Source organism: Oncorhynchus kisutch, unplaced genomic scaffold (genome assembly GCF_002021735.2).
Source record: "Oncorhynchus kisutch isolate 150728-3 unplaced genomic scaffold, Okis_V2 scaffold728, whole genome shotgun sequence".
Classification (NCBI taxonomy): domain Eukaryota; kingdom Metazoa; phylum Chordata; class Actinopteri; order Salmoniformes; family Salmonidae; genus Oncorhynchus; species Oncorhynchus kisutch.
The window spans coordinates 5,997-27,500 of NW_022262673.1; the positions used below are offsets into that span (position 1 = coordinate 5,997).

Consider the following 21,504-nt stretch of genomic DNA (forward strand, 5'->3'; position numbering starts at 1 on the left):
GTTTTTTATTTTTCATAAAATAATACCAAACAGAAATGTATTTCACATGGGACACTATCTTAAGGACTTATGTGCGAGTTCTTGTCCTGACATTCTTTGTGAAGGTTCGTAGTGAGAGGGAGATTTAGGCTACTGGCAGTAAATAGAGGAAACGTGCTTTCCTTTCCTCTCCTCTCTATCATTTTACCTGCTATGAGGAGGGGGAGAACGGGAAACGGGCAGCTACCATCCGCGCCGTTTCCGTGGGGTGGAGTACCATTGGTTATGCAATCCTTTTTCCTGAACGGTTTTGCCTACGTTGAACAATACCAATGCTTGCGTTCGGAAATGTTTTACATGCCTTGAACAAATGAGAAAGAGCGCAACAGATATCATCATAGGAAAATATCAACCCTAGGAAAATATATCCCTATTTTGTAACCTGTGAGCCAACCTCCCCCAGCCGCTGTTGCAGCAGCAGAGAGAAACGGAGTATCAGTCTCAGGCTGTCCACGGTTTCCAGGGTGAAATGTTCCCGTAGGAAGCATAAAAAAAACCCGCTAATTAAAATAGTTGAGGAAAACAGATCAACCGAAAAAGAAAGCGACAGTAGCCTAGTAATAATAATAGCCTAAGCATTGAGAACGGAAGAAAAGAGAACAACAAAATCGTTCCGGAAGATAACCCAGACGCGCTCAATAGGCTCTCGCCTAAAGACATAGCGGTAAAGATGATAGTTTGTCTAGAAAAACGCAGAAAAATGGATATGTAGCCTAAGGTTTTTGAAAGCAATTGTTGCGTTTAACAGCCTATAGAGCAATTGAATCAATCAGAACCACCCACGTTTGGACAGCTCCCTTCGTCCCCTCCTTTCTCTCCCTCTCTCTCCCTCTCTCAACCTTTTTTTTCCTTCTCCCGGTCGAGCTAAATGCTTTTTGTAGCCTGGCGAAATTGCGTGTTGATACCACTTCCCTATTCGCATTGAGATTTCCGTTATTAGTTAAAACAGATTCAATGTTACACTATTAAAGGTTTCATTCGTTCAGATTTGTCCAATCCTTGTGAAAGTGAGAGAGCGCTGGAATTAATGAAACGATCGCATCTCTTCTTCTTGCAGGAACGATTCTTGGGGAACCTGGTCGAGTAAAGGATGTAAAACCGTACTAACCGATGCATCCCATACAAAATGCTTATGTGATCGTGTATCTACCTTCGCCATTTTGGCACAGCAACCAAGAGAAATAGTAAGTAGTGGGATTTTTGTTCTATTCATTTATGGATTAATGCAGAGGAGGGTGCTAGAATGTGCTTCATTGCTTTGCTTTGGTTGGAATTTCAATCGATGTGTTTGTTTCCCCATAATCAGGGGTCTTTATCTCAGTTAGTGTAGCCTATAGGTGAAGGTGAGTCTCTTTTGATGAATCTCAGTCTGGATGTGCTGTCTAGATGATTTTGATAATGCTCTGCATTGGTGAGCTTGACTGGCTTTGGTGTGTGTGTGTGTGTGTGTGTGTGTGGTTACACAGGCCAGTGCATGTTGTTGACTGACTTTAGCCTACAGGTTGTGTATTGGCTCTGCTCATCAATTCATATTCAAATATTACAAGTATAGATAAAGGAGTTCAATGAGAAGTGTCATGTTATCTTACAAAAGATTAGCGTCACATAATGAACTAGGTCTAATTAGATCTAGTTCTAATGTCATATTCCGTTTTTTTATTTCAAATAATAGCTAGTCTTACGTTCCTGTTTGTTATTCATTTGTGTAACAGTTAACAGTGCCAGTGATTTGCAACATTATGTTATAAGAGGAAAATAAAAAAGGATGAGGGATCGGGCCCTCACGACTGACTGTCACGTGTGAAATCAGATCTGTTGCTCAGCAGTTCCACCATTACTCAAATGTTGTGACTGGAATAGAGAAAAGTGTGATCTGTGGGAATGATAGCATTGTGTTCCTCTCTAGCAGCAGTGCACCAGGTTAATAACTCAGTGCCTTGCCCTGCCCATGTCACAATGACTGGTGGTCTGTGGGAGGGGGCTGGGAAAGAGAAGCTATGGCGGCATCCCAAATGGCACCCTATTCCCTATTTAGTGCACAACTTTTGACCATAGCCCTATGGGCCCTGGTCAAAAGTAGGTAAATAAATAGGGAATAGGGTGTCATTTGGGATACAGCCTATATCAAGTGGAATCCTGGGAAAGGTGTTAATTAAGAGGCAGTAACAGTAGATTAAATAAACATGGATCTTATTTGGTTGGCATTGGTAGATTGTCAGCTTTATTACGTTAGGAGAGGCTCCTACTCATTGCAATCTTATAAATGACTTCTGTATGTAATTCTAAGCACTATTCTATGGAGTGTGTGTGTAATTCTCAGTGGTGGGAAAAGTACCCAATTGCCATACTTGAGTAAAAGATACCTTAATATAGAATTACTCAAGTAAAAGTGAAAGTCACCTAGTCAAATACTACTTGAGGAAAAGTCTAAAAGTATTTGGTTTTAAATATACTTAAGTATCAAAAGTAAAAGTATAAATCATTTCAAATTGCTAATATTAAGGAAACCAGATGGCACAGTTTTCTTGTTTTTTTACATGTACAGATAGCCAGGGGTACAACATGCAGATAGAACTGACAAACAAAGCATTTGTATTTAGTAAGTCTGCCAGATCAGAGGCAGTAGGGATGACCAGGGATGTTCTCTGTTTAGTAAGTCTGCCAGATCAGAGGCAGTAGGGATGACCAGGGATGTTCTCTGTTTAGTGAGTCTACCAGATCAGAGGCAGTAGGGATGACCAGGGATGTTCTCTGTTTAGTGAGTCTGCCAGATCAGAGGCAGTAGGGATGACCAGGGATGTTCTCTGTTTAGTGAGTCCGCCAGATCAGAGGCAGTAGGGATGACCAGGGATGTTCTCTGTTTAGTGAGTCTGCCAGATCAGAGGCAGTAGGGATGACCAGGGATGTTCTCTGTTTAGTAAGTCTGCCAGATCAGAGGCAGTAGGGATGACCAGGGATGTTCTCTGTTTAGTAAGTCTGCCAGATCAGAGGCAGTAGGGATGACCAGGGATGTTCTCTGTTTAGTAAGTCTGCCAGATCAGAGGCAGTAGGGATGACCAGGGATGTTCTCTGTTTAGTAAGTCTGCCAGATCAGAGGCAGTAGGGATGACCAGGGATGTTCTCTGTTTAGTGAGTCTACCAGATCAGAGGCAGTAGGGATGACCAGGGATGTTCTCTGTTTAGTGAGTCTACCAGATCAGAGGCAGTAGGGATGACCAGGGATGTTCTCTGTTTAGTGAGTCTGCCAGATCAGAGGCAGTAGGGATGACCAGGGATGTTCTCTGTTTAGTGAGTCTGCCAGATCAGAGGCAGTAGGGATGACCAGGGATGTTCTCTGTTTAGTGAGTCCTCCAGATCAGAGGCAGTAGGGATGACCAGGGATGTTCTCTGTTTAGTGAGTCCTCCAGATCAGAGGCAGTAGGGATGACCAGGGATGTTCTCTGTTTAGTGAGTCTGCCAGATCAGAGGCAGTAGGGATGACCAGGGATGTTCTCTGTTTAGTAAGTCTGCCAGAACAGAGGCAGTAGGGATGACCAGGGATGTTCTCTGTTTAGTAAGTCTGCCAGAACAGAGGCAGTAGGGATGACCAGGGATGTTCTCTGTTTAGTGAGTCTGCCAGATCAGAGGCAGTAGGGATGACCAGGGATGTTCTCTGTTTAGTAAGTCTGCCAGAACAGAGGCAGTAGGGATGACCAGGGATGTTCTCTGTTTAGTAAGTCTGCCAGATCAGAGGCAGTAGGGATGACCAGGGATGTTCTCTGTTTAGTAAGTCTGCCAGAACAGAGGCAGTAGGGATGACCAGGGATGTTCTCTGTTTAGTAAGTCTGCCAGAACAGAGGCAGTAGGGATGACCAGGGATGTTCTCTGTTTAGTAAGTCTGCCAGATCAGAGGCAGTAGGGATGACCAGGGATGTTCTCTGTTTAGTAAGTCTGCCAGATCAGAGGCAGTAGGGATGACCAGGGATGTTCTCTGTTTAGTAAGTCTGCCAGATCAGAGGCAGTAGGGATGACCAGGGATGTTCTCTGTTTAGTGAGTCCTCCAGATCAGAGGCAGTAGGGATGACCAGGGATGTTCTCTGTTTAGTAAGTCTGCCAGATCAGAGGCAGTAGGGATGACCAGGGATGTTCTCTGTTTAGTAAGTCTGCCAGATCAGAGGCAGTAGGGATGTCCAGGCATGTTCTCTTGATAAGTACGTGGATTGGACCATGCTCCTGTCCTGCTAAGCATTCAAAATGTAACTAGTACCTTTGGGTGTCAGGGAAAATGTATGGAGTAAAAAGTACATTATTTCTTTAGGAATGTAGTGAAGTAAAAGTAAAAGTTGTCAAAATAAATAAATAGTAAAGTACAGATACCCCCCAAAAATGACTTAAATAGTACCTTCAAGTAGTTTTACTGAAGTAATTTACACTAGTGGTAATTCTATGCTCTATTCTGTGGAGTCTCTATGTAATTCTGTCACATAGCCTCTGTCTCTTTTAGACCATCCTCAATGTCAATCAGTGAAAATGGTCTCTTTTCTTAATAGGGACCCTCTTTTTTCTCTCTTGATTCAATATTCATGAATATCTGATTAATACAGGGAAATATGATTACACTGTAGAGTAGAGATGTATGGGGAATGGGTCGTTTTATTAGGGATTTTATTTTATTTTCAGACGTAGAGTAGACACTGCAATCACGATCTTGAGATGAATGGTTAGTTAAGAAAGCAACAGATTTTTTAGATGCCATTAATCACCAAACTCAGGATGAAGAAAGACTGCAGTTCTATTCCTGGTTTAAGATTTAATAACATCAACTGATTGGTCTATTTTCCAGTCAGTGGCTGATCATTTTGTAATTTTTTTGGTACTTTTACCCCTTTATCGTGATATCCAATTGGTAGTTAGTCTTGTCCCGTCGCTGCATCTCCCCTACGGACTCATGAGAGGCAAAGGTCGAGAGCCATGCATCCCCCGAAAAAACACAACCCTGCCAAGGCGCACTGCTTCTTGACACACTGCTCGCTTAACCCGGAAGCCAGCCGCACCAATGTGTCGGAGAAAACACTGTCCAGCTGGCGACCAAAGTCATCTTGCAGGCGCCCGGCCTGCCACAAGGAGTCACTAGATCGTGATGGGACAAGGAAATCCCGGCCGGCCAAACCCTCCCCTAACCCGGACGACGCTGGGCCAAACCCTCCCCTAACCCGGACGACGCTGGGCCAATTGTGCGCCGCCTCATGGGTTTCCCGGCCACTGCCGGCAGTGACACATCCTGGGATCGAAACCCGATGCAATACGGTGCAGTGCCTTAGACCGCTGCACAACTCTGGAGGCCCTGTGGCTGATATTTTAACACCCAAAGCAACTATTAAAAGTGTTTTGATTCGTGTGTCTGAAGCTGTAGCACCAACACAAAGCAGGTGTAATATCTACTTCCTTCTGTCTCTGTCTCCTACAGACCATGGAGTACTCAGCGGTCCCCTCTGTGACTTTGATCATTGGTTGTGGTCTGTCCTGTCTCGCCTTGATCCTGTTGCTAGTGGTCTATGCTATTCTATGGAGGTGAGTACAATACAACCAGTGATGTATACACTGTAAAACCATGTTGACATGGTGAATATGAATATATGAATATATATTCATATGAATATATGAATTGATGTAAACTATATATACAAAAGTATGTGGACTCCACCTTCAAATTAGTGGATTCGGCTAGTTCAGCCACACACGTTGCTGACAGGTGTATAAGCATGGCTGTGTGCTAGACTAGATGTCTAGCACACAGCCATGCAATTTTCATAGACACACATTGGCAGTAGAATGGCCTTACTGAAGAGCTCAGTGACTCAAAAAGTGGCACCGTCATAGGATGCTACTTTTCCAAGTCAGTTCGTCAAATTTCTGCCCTGCTAGAGCTGCCCCAGTCAACTGTAAGTGCTGTTATTGTGACGTGGAAATGTCTAGGAGCAACAGCGGCTCAGCCGCAAAGTGGTAGGCCACACAAACTCAAAGAATGGGACTGATGAGTGATGAAGCACGTAGTGCGTAAAAATCTGGAGCAGTGGAAATGCTTTCTCTTGAGTGATGAATCAAGCTTCACCATCTGGCAGTCTGATGGACACATCTGGGTTTGGCGGATGCTAGGAGAATGCTTCCTGCCACAATGCATAGTGCCAACTGTAAAGTTTGGTGGAGGAGGAATAATGGTCTGGGGCTGTTTTTCATGGTTCGGGCTCGGTCCCTTAGTTCCAGTGAAGGAAAATCTTAACACTACAGCATAAAATTACATTCTAGATGATTCTATGCTTCCAACTTTGTGGCAACAGTTTGGGGAAGGCCCGTGCACAAAGCGAGGTCCATACAGAAGTGGTTTGTCGAGATCGGTGTGGAAGAACTTGACTGGCCTGCACAGAGCAAAATTCCAACATCTAGTGGAAAGCCTTCCTATAAGAATGGAGGCTGTTATAGCAGCAAAGCTGGGACCAACTACATATTAATGCCCATGAATTTGGAATAAGATGTTGAACGAGCAGGTGTCCACATACTTCTGGTCATGTAGTATATAGCCTCACTATTTTATTTTATTGTTGCTCTTTTATTTTTACTTTAGTTTATTTAGTCAATATTTTTCTTAACTCTTATTTAAAAAATTGAAGGGCTTGTAAGTAAGCATTTCACCTGTTGTATTCGGCACATGTGACAAATATCATTTGATTTGATTTGATTTGTATGTCTATGCAATATGCTAACTGGCCGTACGGATGGCCATAACAGGGAATGATAATACAGCATAACCAGCTTTTAATAGTAAACCTGTATGATTCATTAAATATCCTTAATATACAGACATAACAAACATACATAACATTGTTTGTGTATTTCTGATTCATATCCGTGTGAGTATCCTACACTATCACATGACTTGGTCACCAAATTGGTGCCAAATATCCCTTTATTTAGGCCTAGTAGTAATGGCCTAGTAGTAATGTCCTAGTAGTAGTGGCCTAGTAGTAGTGGCCTAGTAGTAGTGGCTTAGTAGTAATGGCCTAGTAGTAGTGGCCTAGTAGTAGTGGCCTAGTAGTAGTGGCCTGGTAGTAATGGCCTGGTAGTAATGGCCTGGTAGTAATGGCCTGGTAGTAGCTGCCTGGTAGTAAGGGCGTAGTAGTAATGGCCTAGTAGTAGTGGCCTGGTAGTAATGGCCTGGTAGTAATGGCCTGGTAGTAGCTACCTAGTAGTAGTGGCCTGGTAGTAATGTCCTGGTAGTAATGGCCTGGTAGTACTGGCCTAGTATTAATTAATGGAAGAATGTTGATTGGTGATTGTTGTGGTGTTGTGTTGATTGTCATTTTTCATTTGTTGATCCAGTACTTCCCGTTATTCCAGATATATACGGTCTGAGCGGTCCATCATCCTAATCAACTTCTGCCTGTCAATCATCTCCTCCAACCTCCTCATCCTGGTTGGACAGACACAGACACACAATGCGGTAAGATTCCATGTTGTACTGCATGCGCTTTAACTGCTTTACTCAAACACACGACTCACAATGCAGGTTGTGTTTATATGTTGTATTGGAAGAGACATACCTGTACATACAGGCAATTCATGCACTTTAACATGCTTTAATCAACAACAGACACACTGTGGTACATTACATGTCTATTTATCTTGTTGGCAAGTGGAGTGTTGTTGGCAAACTTTACTCAACCACAGTAGCTGTTTAACCACTCTACTGATACTCACTGTAGTTTAACCACTCTACTGATACTCACTGTTTAACCACTCTACTGATACTCACTGTTGTTTAACCACTCTACTGATACTCACTGTTGTTTAACCACTCTACTGATACTAACTGTTGTTTAACCACTCTACTGATACTCACTGTTGTTTAACCACTCTACTGATACTCACTGTTTAACCACACTACTGATACTCACTGTTTAACCACTCTACTGATACTCACTGTTGTTTAACCACTCTACTGATACTCACTGTTGTTTAACCACTCTACTGATACTCACTGTTTAACCACTCTACTGATACTCACTGTTGTTTAACCACTCTACTGATACAAACTGTTGTTTAACCACTCTACTGATACAAACTGTTGTTTAACCACTCTACTGATACTCACTGTTTAACCACTCTACTGATACTCACTGTTTAACCACTCTACTGATACAAACTGTTGTTTAACCACTCTACTGATACTCACTGTTTAACCACTCTACTGATACTCACTGTTTAACCACTCTACTGATACTCACTGTTTAACCACTCTACTGATACTCACTGTAGTTTAACCACTCTACTGATACTCACTGTAGTTTAACCACTCTACTGATACTCACTGTAGTTTAACCACTCTACTGATACTCACTGTAGTTTAACCACTCTGTTGTTTAACTACTCTACTGATACTCACTGTTGTTTAACCACTCTACTGATACTCACTGTAGTTTAACCACTCTACTGATACTCACTGTAGTTTAACCACTCTACTGATACTCACTGTAGTTTAACCACTCTGTTGTTTAACTACTCTACTGATACTCACTGTTGTTTAACCACTCTACTGATACTCACTGTTTAACCACTCTACTGATACTCACTGTTGTTTAACCACTCTACTGATACTCACTGTTTAACCACTCTACTGATACTCACTATTGTTTAACCAGTCTACTGATACTCACTGTTGTTTAACCACTCTACTGATACTCACTGTAGTTTAACCACTCTACTGATACTCACTGTAGTTTAACCACTCTACTGATACTCACTGTAGTTTAACCACTCTACTGATACTCACTGTAGTTTAACCACTCTACTGATACTCACTGTAGTTTAACCACTCTACTGATACTCACTGTAGTTTAACCACTCTGTTGTTTAACTACTCTACTGATACTCACTGTTGTTTAACCACTCTACTGATACTCACTGTTTAACCACTCTACTGATACTCACTGTTTAACCACTCTACTGATACTCACTGCTGTTTAACCACTCTACTGATATTCACTGTTGTTTAACCACTCTACTGATACTCACTGTTTAACCACTCTACTGATACTCACTGCTGTTTAACCACTCTACTGATACTCACTGTTTAACCACTCTACTGATACTCACTGTTTAACCACTCTACTGATACTCACTGTTTAACCACTCTACTGATACTCACTGTTTAACCACTCTACTGATACTCACTGTAGTTTAACCACTCTACTGCTACTCACTGTAGTTTAACCACTCTACTGATACTCACTGTTTAACCACTCTACTGATACTCACTGTTTAACCACTCTACTGATACTCACTGTTTAACCACTCTACTGATACTCACTGTTTAACCACTCTACTGATACTCACTGTTGTTTAACCACTCTACTGATACTCACTGTTTAACCACTCTACTGATACTCACTGTTTAACCACTCTACTGATACTCACTGTTTAACCACTCTACTGATACTCACTGTTTAACCACTCTACTGATACTCACTGTTTAACCACTCTACTGATACTCACTGTTTAACCACTCTACTGATACTCACTGTTTAACCACTCTACTGATACTCACTGCTGTTTAACCACTCTACTGATACTCACTGCTGTTTAACCACTCTACTGATACTCACTGTTTAACCACTCTACTGATACTCACTGTTTAACCACTCTACTGATACTCACTGTAGTTTAACCACTCTACTGATACTCACTGTAGTTTAACCACTCTGTTGTTTAACTACTCTACTGATACTCACTGTTGTTTAACCACTCTACTGATACTCACTGTTTAACCACTCTACTGATACTCACTGTTGTTTAACCACTCTACTGATACTCACTGTTGTTTAACCACTCTACTGATACTCACTGTTTAACCACTCTACTGATACTCACTGTTGTTTAACCAGTCTACTGATACTCACTGTTGTTTAACCACTCTACTGATACTCACTGTAGTTTAACCACTCTACTGATACTCACTGTAGTTTAACCACTCTACTGATACTCACTGTAGTTTAACCACTCTACTGATACTCACTGTAGTTTAACCACTCTACTGATACTCACTGTAGTTTAACCACTCTACTGATACTCACTGTAGTTTAACCACTCTGTTGTTTAACTACTCTACTGATACTCACTGTTGTTTAACCACTCTACTGATACTCACTGTTTAACCACTCTACTGATACTCACTGCTGTTTAACCACTCTACTGATATTCACTGTTGTTTAACCACTCTACTGATACTCACTGTTTAACCACTCTACTGATACTCACTGCTGTTTAACCACTCTACTGATACTCACTGTTTAACCACTCTACTGATACTCACTGTTTAACCACTCTACTGATACTCACTGTTTAACCACTCTACTGGTACTCACTGTTTAACCACTCTACTGATACTCACTGTAGTTTAACCACTCTACTGATACTCACTGTAGTTGAACCACTCTACTGATACTCACTGTTTAACCACTCTACTGATACTCACTGTTTAACCACTCTACTGATACTCACTGTTTAACCACTCTACTGATACTCACTGTTTAACCACTCTACTGATACTCACTGTTGTTTAACCACTCTACTGATACTCACTGTTTAACCACTCTACTGATACTCACTGTTTAACCACTCTACTGATACTCACTGTTTAACCACTCTACTGATACTCACTGTTTAACCACTCTACTGATACTCACTGTTTAACCACTCTACTGATACTCACTGTTTAACCACTCTACTGATACTCACTGTTTAACCACTCTACTGATACTCACTGCTGTTTAACCACTCTACTGATACTCACTGCTGTTTAACCACTCTACTGATACTCACTGTTTAACCACTCTACTGATACTCACTGTTTAACCACTCTACTGATACTCACTGTAGTGGAACTCTTGAGTTTGTATGTCAACATTGTGAGGTTATTACTGTTTGCAACAAAGACTTCCAAATGATGTTAATGTTTACATGATTAGGCTCCCGAGCGGCAGAGCGATCTAAGGCCCTGCATCTCAGTGCAAGAGTCCCTGGTTTGAATCCAGGCTGTATAACATCTGGCTATGATTAGGGCGGTGCACAATTGGGCCAGTGACATCCGGGTTTGGCCGGGGTACGCCGTCATTGGGCCAGTGACATCCGGGTTTGGCCGGGGTATGCCGTCATTGGGCCAGTGACATCCGGGTTTGGCCGGGGTACGCCGTCATTGGGCCAGTGACATCCGGGTTTGGCCGGGGTACGCCGTCATTGGGCCAGTGACATCCGGGTTTGGCCGGGGTACGCCGTCATTGTAAATAAGAATTTACAAAAAATGTATTGTCAGTTAAAAGCTTTGACTTAGATTTCTAACCCCAGATAAACAACAGAAATGCACATGCTGACAGCAGACTTATTTACAGGCTGATTGATAGGCTGGTCTGTGTGACAGGGTGACCCACATTAGCCCAGTTGGGTCTAAAACTGTGAATTGCATTTTGTTAGTGCCACATTTGACATTATTGGTGTATATTTCACAAGGCATATCAATGTTTTAGCCACAAGCCTGGTAAACCATAAAACACACTTTCCCATAGGAACCATTATTACTATCAGAGAGAGCAAAGATGATTCTGCTTCCTCAGGTTAATGTTTTCCTCTGAGGGAGGAGTTGATGTTAAAACAACCAATGAGGTAATAACTATAGGCTGATGGACAGATTGTTCCGTTCTCTGTCTGTGTATATCTGGAGCTCAGGTTATCCAGTGCTGTGTTCACAAGCTATTTATAGGGTGTGTTTCTGCACGTCGTCAAAATATGGCCCCTTTACGGATTCAGGGGATATTTTGACAACTGTGAAGCCTGGGTGTTATTCAGTCTAGCTGTCTCTCTGTGTTTTCTAATGAGGAGTACTGTAAATATGTTACCTCAGTGTTTTCTAATGAGGAGTACTGTAAATATGTTACCTACCTCAGTGTTTTCTAATGAGGAGTACTGTAAATATGTTACCTACCTCTGTGTTTTCTAATGAGGAGTACTGTAAATATGTTACCTACCTCAGTGTTTTCTAATGAGGAGTACTGTAAATATGTTACCTACCTCAGTGTTTTCTAATGAGGAGTACTGTAAATATGTTACCTACCTCTGTGTTTTCTAATGAGGAGTACTGTAAATATGTTACCTTACCTCTGTGTTTTCTAATGAGGAGTACTGTAAATATGTTACCTTACCTCTGTGTTTTCTAATGAGGAGTACTGTAAATATGTTACCTACCTCTGTGTTTTCTAATGAGGAGTACTGTAAATATGTTACCTACCTCAGTGTTTTCTAATGAGGAGTACTGTAAATATGTTACCTTACCTCTGTGTTTTCTAATGAGGAGTACTGTAAATATGTTACCTACCTCTGTGTTTTCTAATGAGGAGTACTGTAAATATGTTACCTACCTCTGTGTTTTCTAATGAGTACTGTAAATATGTTACCTACCTCTGTGTTTTCTAAGCAGGAGTACTGTAAATATGTTACCTACCTATATCTGGACCAGATACCTAGCACAGTTGTAGGGGCCCTGAATTAGCTACCTATCAGGACTATCTGCTTAGTATAGTTGTAGGGGCCCTGAGTTAGCTACCTATATCTGGACCAGATGCCTAGCACAGTTGTAGGGGCCCTTAGTTATCTACATATCAGGACTATCTGCCTAGTATAGTTGTAGGGGCCCTGAGTTAGCTACCTATATCTGGACCAGATGCCTACAACAGTTGTAGGGGCCCTGAGTTAGCTACCTATCTGGACCAGATGCCTACAACAGTTGTAGGGGCCCTGAGTTAGCTACCTATCTGGACCAGATGCCTACAACAGTTGTAGGGGCCCTGAGTTAGCTACCTATCTGGACCAGATGTCTACAACAGTTGTAGGGGCCCTGAGTTAGCTACCTATCTGGACCAGATGTCTACAACAGTTGTAGGGGCCCTGAGTTAGCTACCTATCTGGACCAGATGTCTACAACAGTTGTAGGGGCCCTGAGTTAGCTACCTATCTGGACCAGATGTCTACAACAGTTGTAGGGGCCCTGAGTTAGCTACCTATCTGGACCAGATGTCTACAACAGTTGTAGGGGCCCTGAGTTAGCTACCTATCTGGACCAGATGTCTACAACAGTTGTAGGGGCCCTGAGTTAGCTACCTATCTGGACCAGATGTCTACAACAGTTGTAGGGGCCCTGAGTTAGCTACCTATCTGGACCAGATGTCTACAACAGTTGTAGGGGCCCTGAGTTAGCTACCTATCTGGACCAGATGTCTACAACAGTTGTAGGGGCCCTGAGTTAGCTACCTATCTGGACCAGATGTCTACAACAGTTGTAGGGGCCCTGAGTTAGCTACCTATCTGTACCAGATGTCTACAACAGTTGTAGGGGCCCTGAGTTAGCTACCTATCTGGACCAGATGTCTACAACAGTTGTAGGGGCCCTGAGTTAGCTACCTATCTGGACCAGATGTCTACAACAGTTGTAGGGGCCCTGAGTTAGCTACCTATCTGGACCAGATGTCTACAACAGTTGTAGGGGCCCTGAGTTAGCTACCTATCTGGACCAGATGTCTACAACAGTTGTAGGGGCCCTGAGTTAGCTACCTATCTGGAGATGCCTTGCTTCCAGTACTCATATGGGCATTCAGGAATCTAAAAGAGATTATTCAGTTTTTTGTTTTGTTGGAAGGAGATGGTGGTTGTTTGGAATGAGCCTTTTAGGCCTATGTCTATGTATACAAAATGTCTGAGCTGCAAACTCAAGGCTTTATATTGATTGGAGAGGTGTGAGAAATAGGGTTTAGCGATAATGATGATGCTGATGATCACTCCATAATGGAATGGATGATGTCTAGAGATGAGAGCTAGACTACAGTATAGATTGTGAAAAAGAGCATCGTGGAACTAAAAATATACTGTGTCTTGTATATGCTGGAAGTACTGTAATAGCCTAAGTGTTGTTGTCCATTAGTCTACCCCAATTAGAGGAGGGGTGGTAGGGTTAGGGGAAAATAATACACTATATATATATATATATATATATATATATATATATATATACATATATATATATATATATATATATATATATATATATAAATGTATACAGTATAAATATATACATTTATATATATATATATATATATATAAAATAATGTATATATTTATAAAAAAGAGTCTTGGAAATGATGCAGACAATTACATTGATAGAAGCCACAGTCAATATGCAGTATTAAAGCTGATCCTAAACAAAATGGCGCCCTATTCCCTTTATAGTAATGCACTAGTTTTTAGTATGTAGACGAGTTGTTGTTTTTAAGTCAGACAGCATGCGTTTCAGCACACCTTTTCACCCTTGCTGCAGTTTCATCCAATATGATGCCTTTTTACCTTGAACCTTTTCATCCGAGATGGTAAACTCAGACTCTGCTTCGTTGGCATGGAGACCATGAAAAGGATCTTGCATCCCAATTAAGGGAGAAGGACCATAAAGAAGATTAATATGCGTCCCAAATGGCATCCTATTCTCTATATAGTGCACTACTTTAGACCAGAGTCCTTTGAGCACTTGTCAAAGTAGTGCACTATATAGGGAATAGGGTGCCATTTGGGACGCATGTTTTTAATCTTCTTTATGGTCCTTCTCCCTAAATTGGGATGCAAGATCCTTTTCATGGTCTCCACCCTAAATAATGGCCACAGAAAGGACAATCAAATCAATCCCCAATGAAATAGTGATGTTGTTTCTACGGCTATAGATTCAGGAGAATGACGCAGCAATCATTAATGAGGGGCCATAGGATAGCCGTGTGTGTGTGTGTGTGTGCGTGTATGTGTGTGTGTTTAGCCTTTAAGAGACAGGGATATGTAGGATGCAGCAACAGAGGGTTATTCCACACAAAGACTGTATCCCAAATGACACACTATACCATTCATAGTGCACAAAAGTGATGCACCAAATAGGGAATAGGGTGCCATTTGTGACTCACATAAGGGGACATGATGCAGAGTTCTTTCAAACTCCCTAATGAAGTTATGGAAGCACCCTCCCTGGAAGTAACCACTCACATTGATGTATTTGTATTTATTATGGATCCCCATTAGTTCCTGCCAAGGCAGCAGCTACTCTTCCTGGGGTTTATTATGGATCCCTATTAGCTACTTCCAAGGCAGCAGCTATTCTTCCTGGGGTTTATTATGGATCCCTATTAGTTCCTGCCAAGGCAGCAGCTACTCTTCCTGGGGTTTATTATGGATCCCCATTAGTTCCTGCCAAGGCAGCGGCTACTCTTCCTGGGGTTTATTATGGATCCCCATTAGTTCCTGCCAAGGCAGCAGCTTCTCTTCCTGGGGTTTATTATGGATCCCCATTAGTTCCTGCCAAGGCAGCAGCTTCTCTTCCTGGGGTTTATTATGGATCCCCATTAGTTCCTGCCAAGGCAGCAGCTTCTCTTCCTGGGGTTTATTATGGATCCCCATTAGTTCCTGCCAAGGCAGCAGCTTATCTTCCTGGGGTTTATTATGGATCCCCATTAGTTCCTGCCAAGGCAGCAGCTTCTCTTCCTGGAGTTTATTATGGATCCCCATTAGTTCCTGCCAAGGCACCAGCTACTCTTCCTGGGGTTTATTATGGATCCCCATTAGTTCCTGCCAAGGCAGCAGCTTCTCTTCCTGGGGTTTATTATGGATCCCCATTAGTTCCTGCCAAGGCACCAGCTACTCTTCCTGGGGTTTATTATGGATCCCCATTAGTTCCTGCCAAGGCAGCGGCTACTCTTCCTGGGGTTTATTATGGATCCCCATTAGTTCCTGCCAAGGCAGCAGCTTCTCTTCCTGGGGTTTATTATGGATCCCCATTAGTTCCTGCCAAGGCAGCAGCTTCTCTTCCTGGGGTTTATTATGGATCCCCATTAGTTCCTGCCAAGGCAGCAGCTTCTCTTCCTGGGGTTTATTATGGATCCCCATTAGTTCCTGCCAAGGCAGCAGCTTCTCTTCCTGGGGTTTATTATGGATCCTCATTAGTTCCTGCCAAGGCACCAGCTACTCTTCCTGGGGTTTATTATGGATCCCCATTAGTTCCTGCCAAGGCAGTGGCTACTCATCCTGGGGTTTATTATGGATCCCCATTAGTTCCTGCCAAGGCAGCAGCTTCTCTTCCTGGGGTTTATTATGGATCCCCATTAGCTCCTGCCAAGGCAGCAGCTTCTCTTCCTGGGGTTTATTATGGATCCCCATTAGTTCCTGCCAAGGCAGCAGCTTCTCTTCCTGGGGTTTATTATGGATCCCCATTAGTTCCTGCCAAGGCAGCAGCTTCTCTTCCTGGGGTTTATTATGGATCCTCATTAGTTCCTGCCAAGGCACCAGCTACTCTTCCTGGGGTTTATTATGGATCCCCATTAGTTCCTGCCAAGGCAGTGGCTACTCATCCTGGGGTTTATTATGGATCCCCATTAGTTCCTGCCAAGGCAGTGGCTACTCTTCCTGGGGTTTATTATGGATCCCCATTAGTTCCTGCCAAGGCAGCAGCTACCCTTCCTTGGAACCAGCTAAATTAAGGCAATTATATACAATTAAAACATTTCTCAACAGATGTCCCTCAGGCTGCTACCACATACAATCCATGTGTATCATGTTATATGTGTGCTATGCACAGACCCCACTACAGACCCCACTGTAAGGTGTACTTTTACCTGATGTGGAATAGAGTTCCATGTAGTCATGGCTCTATGTAGTACTGTGCACCTTCCATAGTCTGTTCAGGACTTGGGGACTGTGAAGAGACCTCTGGTGGCATGTATGGGTGTCTGGGCTCTGTGCTAGTTGTTTAAACAGACAGCTCAGTGTATCCAACAAGTTAATATTTTTCATTCCTGTAGACACTCTTATCTCCAGTGACTTACAGTAGTGAGTACATACATGTTCATACTGGTCCCCTGTGGGAATCAAACCCACAAACCTGGCATTGCAAGCACCACACTCTACCAACTGAGCTACACAGGACTGCTCACAATTTCAAGTAGTGATTAAGTCTCTCTCTCCTCTACTTTGAGCCAGGAGAGATTGACATGAACATTATTAATGTTAGCTCTCTGTGTACATTTACACGAATGGACAGTAGTTCAGGGACAAAAGTCCCTCGTTGTGGTATCTGACCACACGACTGGACAGTAATCCTGGTGCGACAAAACTAGGGCCTGTAGGACCTGCCTCATTGACAGTGCTGTTAAGAAGGTAGAGCAGTGCTTTATTATGGACAGACTTCTCCCCATCTTAGTTACTGTTGTATCAATATGTTTTGGCCATGACAGTTTACAATTCAGGGTTACTCCAAGCAGTTTAGTCTCCTCAACTTCCTCAATTTCCACATTAGTTAATTGAAATATTTAGTTGAGGTTTAGTGTTTAGTGAATGATTAGTCCCAAGTACAATGCTTTAGTTTTTTTTAGTTTTATATTTAGGACTAACTTATTTTTGCCACCTTAATTAAACAGATGGAAGCGAATATTCGTTTTTTTTATTTTTATAGATTGATAACTAAACAATTTAAAGGAGTGCTCATGCTTAAAATATATTTCTTACATTTCTTAGGAAGGATTTCACCAGTAATGGGTTAGTATACGTTGAGATTTTAGAGGTTTCCATACAATGGATTGGAAAATGAAGCCTTTAACCCAAATTGTAATGTATTATTCAATGTATGAAAGTTGTATTCCTTTAGGCTTTTAAATTATACAAACAGATCAGAGATACTGTCACAGCTGTTGAAGCAGGAGGACCAAGGTGCAGCGTGGTGAGCGTACATTTTCATTTATTAATCAAAATGACTCCGAACAAAACAAATAACACCACAAAAACAAACTGTGACGCTCAAAGGCTATGTGCCCTAAACAAAGTCAACTTCCCACAAACACATGTTGGGAAAAAAGGTACCTAAGTATGGTTCCCAATCAGAGACAACGATAGACAGCTGTCCCTGATTGAGAACCCTACCCAGCCAAAATATAGAAATAAAAAATCATAGAAACACAAAACATAGAATGCCCACCCCCCGACTCACGCCCTGACCAAACCAAAATAGAGACATAAAAAGGATCTCTAAGTTCAGGGCGTCTGAAGAAGATGAATGGCTAAATGAAAATGTAACTGACTTTTTAAGATACGAACCAGCAACTTTCACAATACAGGAGACTTCTTCTACTAGTGCTTTGATTATACACAATAACAGTATCCCACTTGCTGTTCACAAATAACCAACTGATCAGGCTTATCATAGTTGTTCTTGAGTCCTGTAATACAAACAAGTGGTTTATCTAAAAGACGAGCTTGGCACATAGAGGGTTGTCATTGACTGCGTAAGCAGCCCACACAGATGTCATTCTCAGTGTGTTGGCAGAGTCACAGAATGACACATTTGCCTATCACTCTACAGACAATTTTACAGGCATATCCATGGGAGCCCAGAGCAAACACAGCAGCCATTTCAGTGAAGAGGTGTAGCCTGGTTCAGGTCAGAAAGAGCATGGTAGAAGTATTTATCATTCCCAATATATGGATTCTGAAATGTATTATTTAAATATTGTTTTATATACAGTACCAGTCCAAAGTTTGGACACACCTACTCATTCAAGGGTTTTTCTATATTTTTACTATTTTCTTCATTGTAGAATAATAGTGAAGACATCAAAATGATGAAATAACACATGGAATCATGTAGTAACCCAAAATGTATTCAACAAATCAAAATATATTTATATTTTAGATTATTCAAAGTAGCCCCCCTTTGCCTTGATGAGCGCTTTGCACACAATATTCACATATGGATAATGTTTTATTTAAATCTAGTTTGATATGTATTTTATTGATATAGGACAGGAATCACATTGTCTTCTGCTTGTTCATCATCAGATAATTACATTATTAATCATGCTTTAAAGTTCAGAATGCTTTTAAGTGTGGTGTCCCAGGTAACCCAGAGGTCCCTACATTAGGCCTATTTTATTCATCAATAGTGTATTTTACTCCATTCATTACACCAGTCCCATCCATTATTGTAGTCCCTTCCATCATTGATAACCATGTAGTCCCTTCAATCAATTGTTAGCATGTAGTCCCTTCCATCATTGGTAACCATGTAGTCCCTTCAATCAATTGTTAGCATGTAGTCCCTTCCATCATTGGTAACCATGTAGTCCCTTCAATCAATTGTTAGCATGTAGTCCCTTCCATCATTGGTAACCATGTGGTCCCTTCCATCATTGGTAACCATGTGGTCCCTTCCATCATTGGTAACCATGTAGTCCCTTCCATCATTGGTAACCATGTAGTCCCTTCCATCATTGGTAACCATGTAGTCCCTTCCATCATTGGTAACCATGTGGTCCCTTCCATCATTGGTAACCATGTAGTCCCTTCCATCATTGGTAACCATGTGGTCCCTTCCATCATTGGAAAACATACCCCCCATGTTCTTTTATTTATTTGTACTTTTTCATAGATTAATGAAATCTGTTAGCTAGTGGCTAGCATCACAGCTTTGTATGCCTTGTTGTTAGCTAGTGGCTAGCATCACAGCTCTGTATGCCTTGTTGTTAGCTAGTGGCTAGCATCACAGCTCTGTATGCCTTGTTGTTAGCTAGTGGCTAGCATCACAGCTCTGTCTGCCTTGTTGTTAGCTAGTGGCTAGCATCACAGCTCTATCTGCCTTGTTGTTAGCTAGTGGCTAGCATCACAGCTCTGTATGCCTTGTTGTTAGCTAGTGGCTAGCATCACAGCTCTGTATGCCTTGTTGTTAGCTAGTGGCTAGCATCACAGCTCTGTCTGCCTTGTTGTTAGCTAGTGGCTAGCATCACAGCTCTATCTGCCTTGTTGTTAGCTAGTGGCTAGCATCACAGCTCTATCTGCCTTGTTGTTAGCTAGTGGCTAGCATCACAGCTCTATCTGCCTTGTTGTTAGCTAGTGGCTAGCATCACAGCTCTGACTGCCTTGCTCTTAGCTAATGGCTAGCATCACAGCTCTGTCTGCGTTGTTGTTAGCTAGTGGCTAGCATCACAGCCCAGAGTACCTTGTTGATAGCTAGTGGCTAGCATCACAGCTCTGTCTGCCTTGTTGTTAGCTAGTGGCTAGCATCACAGCTTGGACATCCTATTCCAAGGCAATGGGATGTGTGGAGCCTTAGGCCCAGAAGTAACGCTAAGTTAATTTGAAGGCTTGTCACTTTTAATCAGATCCTTTGTCAGCCTGTTCCTATATTATGTCCAGAAACACACTACACAGCATGAAAAGTACTCTTACAGTTCATGGAATTTTCACCCAGCATTACATTACATCCACTCAGCATACATCTAACAACATGGACATCTACTCTTAGCAGACACGATTTACAGGAACAATTAAGTGCCTTTCCCAAGGGCACATCAACAGCTCTGGGATTCAAACCAGCAGCCTTTTGGTTATAGTCCCAAACCTCTTAACCACTAGGCTACCTGGACATCTACTCGTAGCATACATCTAACAACATTGACATCTACTCTTAGAATACGTCTAACACTGACGTCTACTCTTAGAATATGTCTAACAACATTGACGTCTACTCATAGAATACACCTAACAACATGGACATCTACTCTTAGAATACGCCTAACAACATGGACATCTACTCTTAGAATACACCTAACAACATGGACGTCTACTCTTAGAATACGGCTAACAACATGGACATCTACTCTTAGAATACGTATAACACTGACGTCTACTCTTAGAATACGTCTAACAACATGGACATCTACTCTTAGAATACGTCTAACAACATGGACATTTACTCTTAGAATACGTCTAACAACATGGACATCTACTCTTAGAATACGTCTAACACTAACGTCTACTCTTAGAATACGTCTAACAACATGGACATTTACTCTTAGAATACACCTAACAACATGGACGTCTACTCTTAGAAAACGGCTAACAACATGGACATCTACTCTTAGAATACGTATAACACTGACGTCTACTCTTAGAATACGTCTAACAACATGGACATCTACTCTTAGAATACGTCTAACAACATGGACATTTACTCTTAGAATACGTCTAACAACATGGACATCTACTCTTAGAATACGTCTAACAACATGGACAACTACTCTTAGAATACGGCTAACAACATGGACATCTACTCTTAGAATATGTCTAACAACATGGACATCTACTCTTAGAATATGTCTAACAACATGGACATCTACTCTTAGAATACGTCTAACAACATGGACATCTACTCTTAGAATACGTCTAACAACATGGACATCTACTCATAGAATACGTCTAACAACATGGACGTCTACTCTTAGAATACACCTAACAACATGGACATCTACTCCTAGCATGTGTTTAACAACATCCACAGTACATCCCCTCTGGATGCCTAACATGCATATAGAT

At 41.9% G+C, this 21,504-nt stretch overlaps 1 protein-coding gene across 6 annotated transcripts in view; it reads left to right on the forward strand.

The window, feature by feature from the left end:
• The first annotated feature begins 322 nt into the window (after positions 1 to 322).
• The window catches only part of LOC109884157 (adhesion G protein-coupled receptor B3), a 107,494-nt gene continuing 86,312 nt past the window's right edge, over positions 323 to 21,504 (forward strand). The window contains exons 1-4 of one of the 6 annotated variants that reach the window (XM_031816011.1): positions 323 to 703; positions 1,097 to 1,223; positions 5,486 to 5,589; positions 7,396 to 7,516. In XM_031816011.1, coding sequence (XP_031671871.1) covers positions 5,489 to 5,589; positions 7,396 to 7,516 — 222 coding nt within the window. In that variant the 5' untranslated portion in view covers positions 323 to 703; positions 1,097 to 1,223; positions 5,486 to 5,488. Of the gene's footprint in view, positions 1,224 to 5,485; positions 5,590 to 7,395; positions 7,517 to 21,504 lie in introns of all 6 variants that reach the window. The other 5 variants (XM_031816015.1, XM_031816012.1, XM_031816010.1 and 2 more) reach the window with 5 other exon arrangements.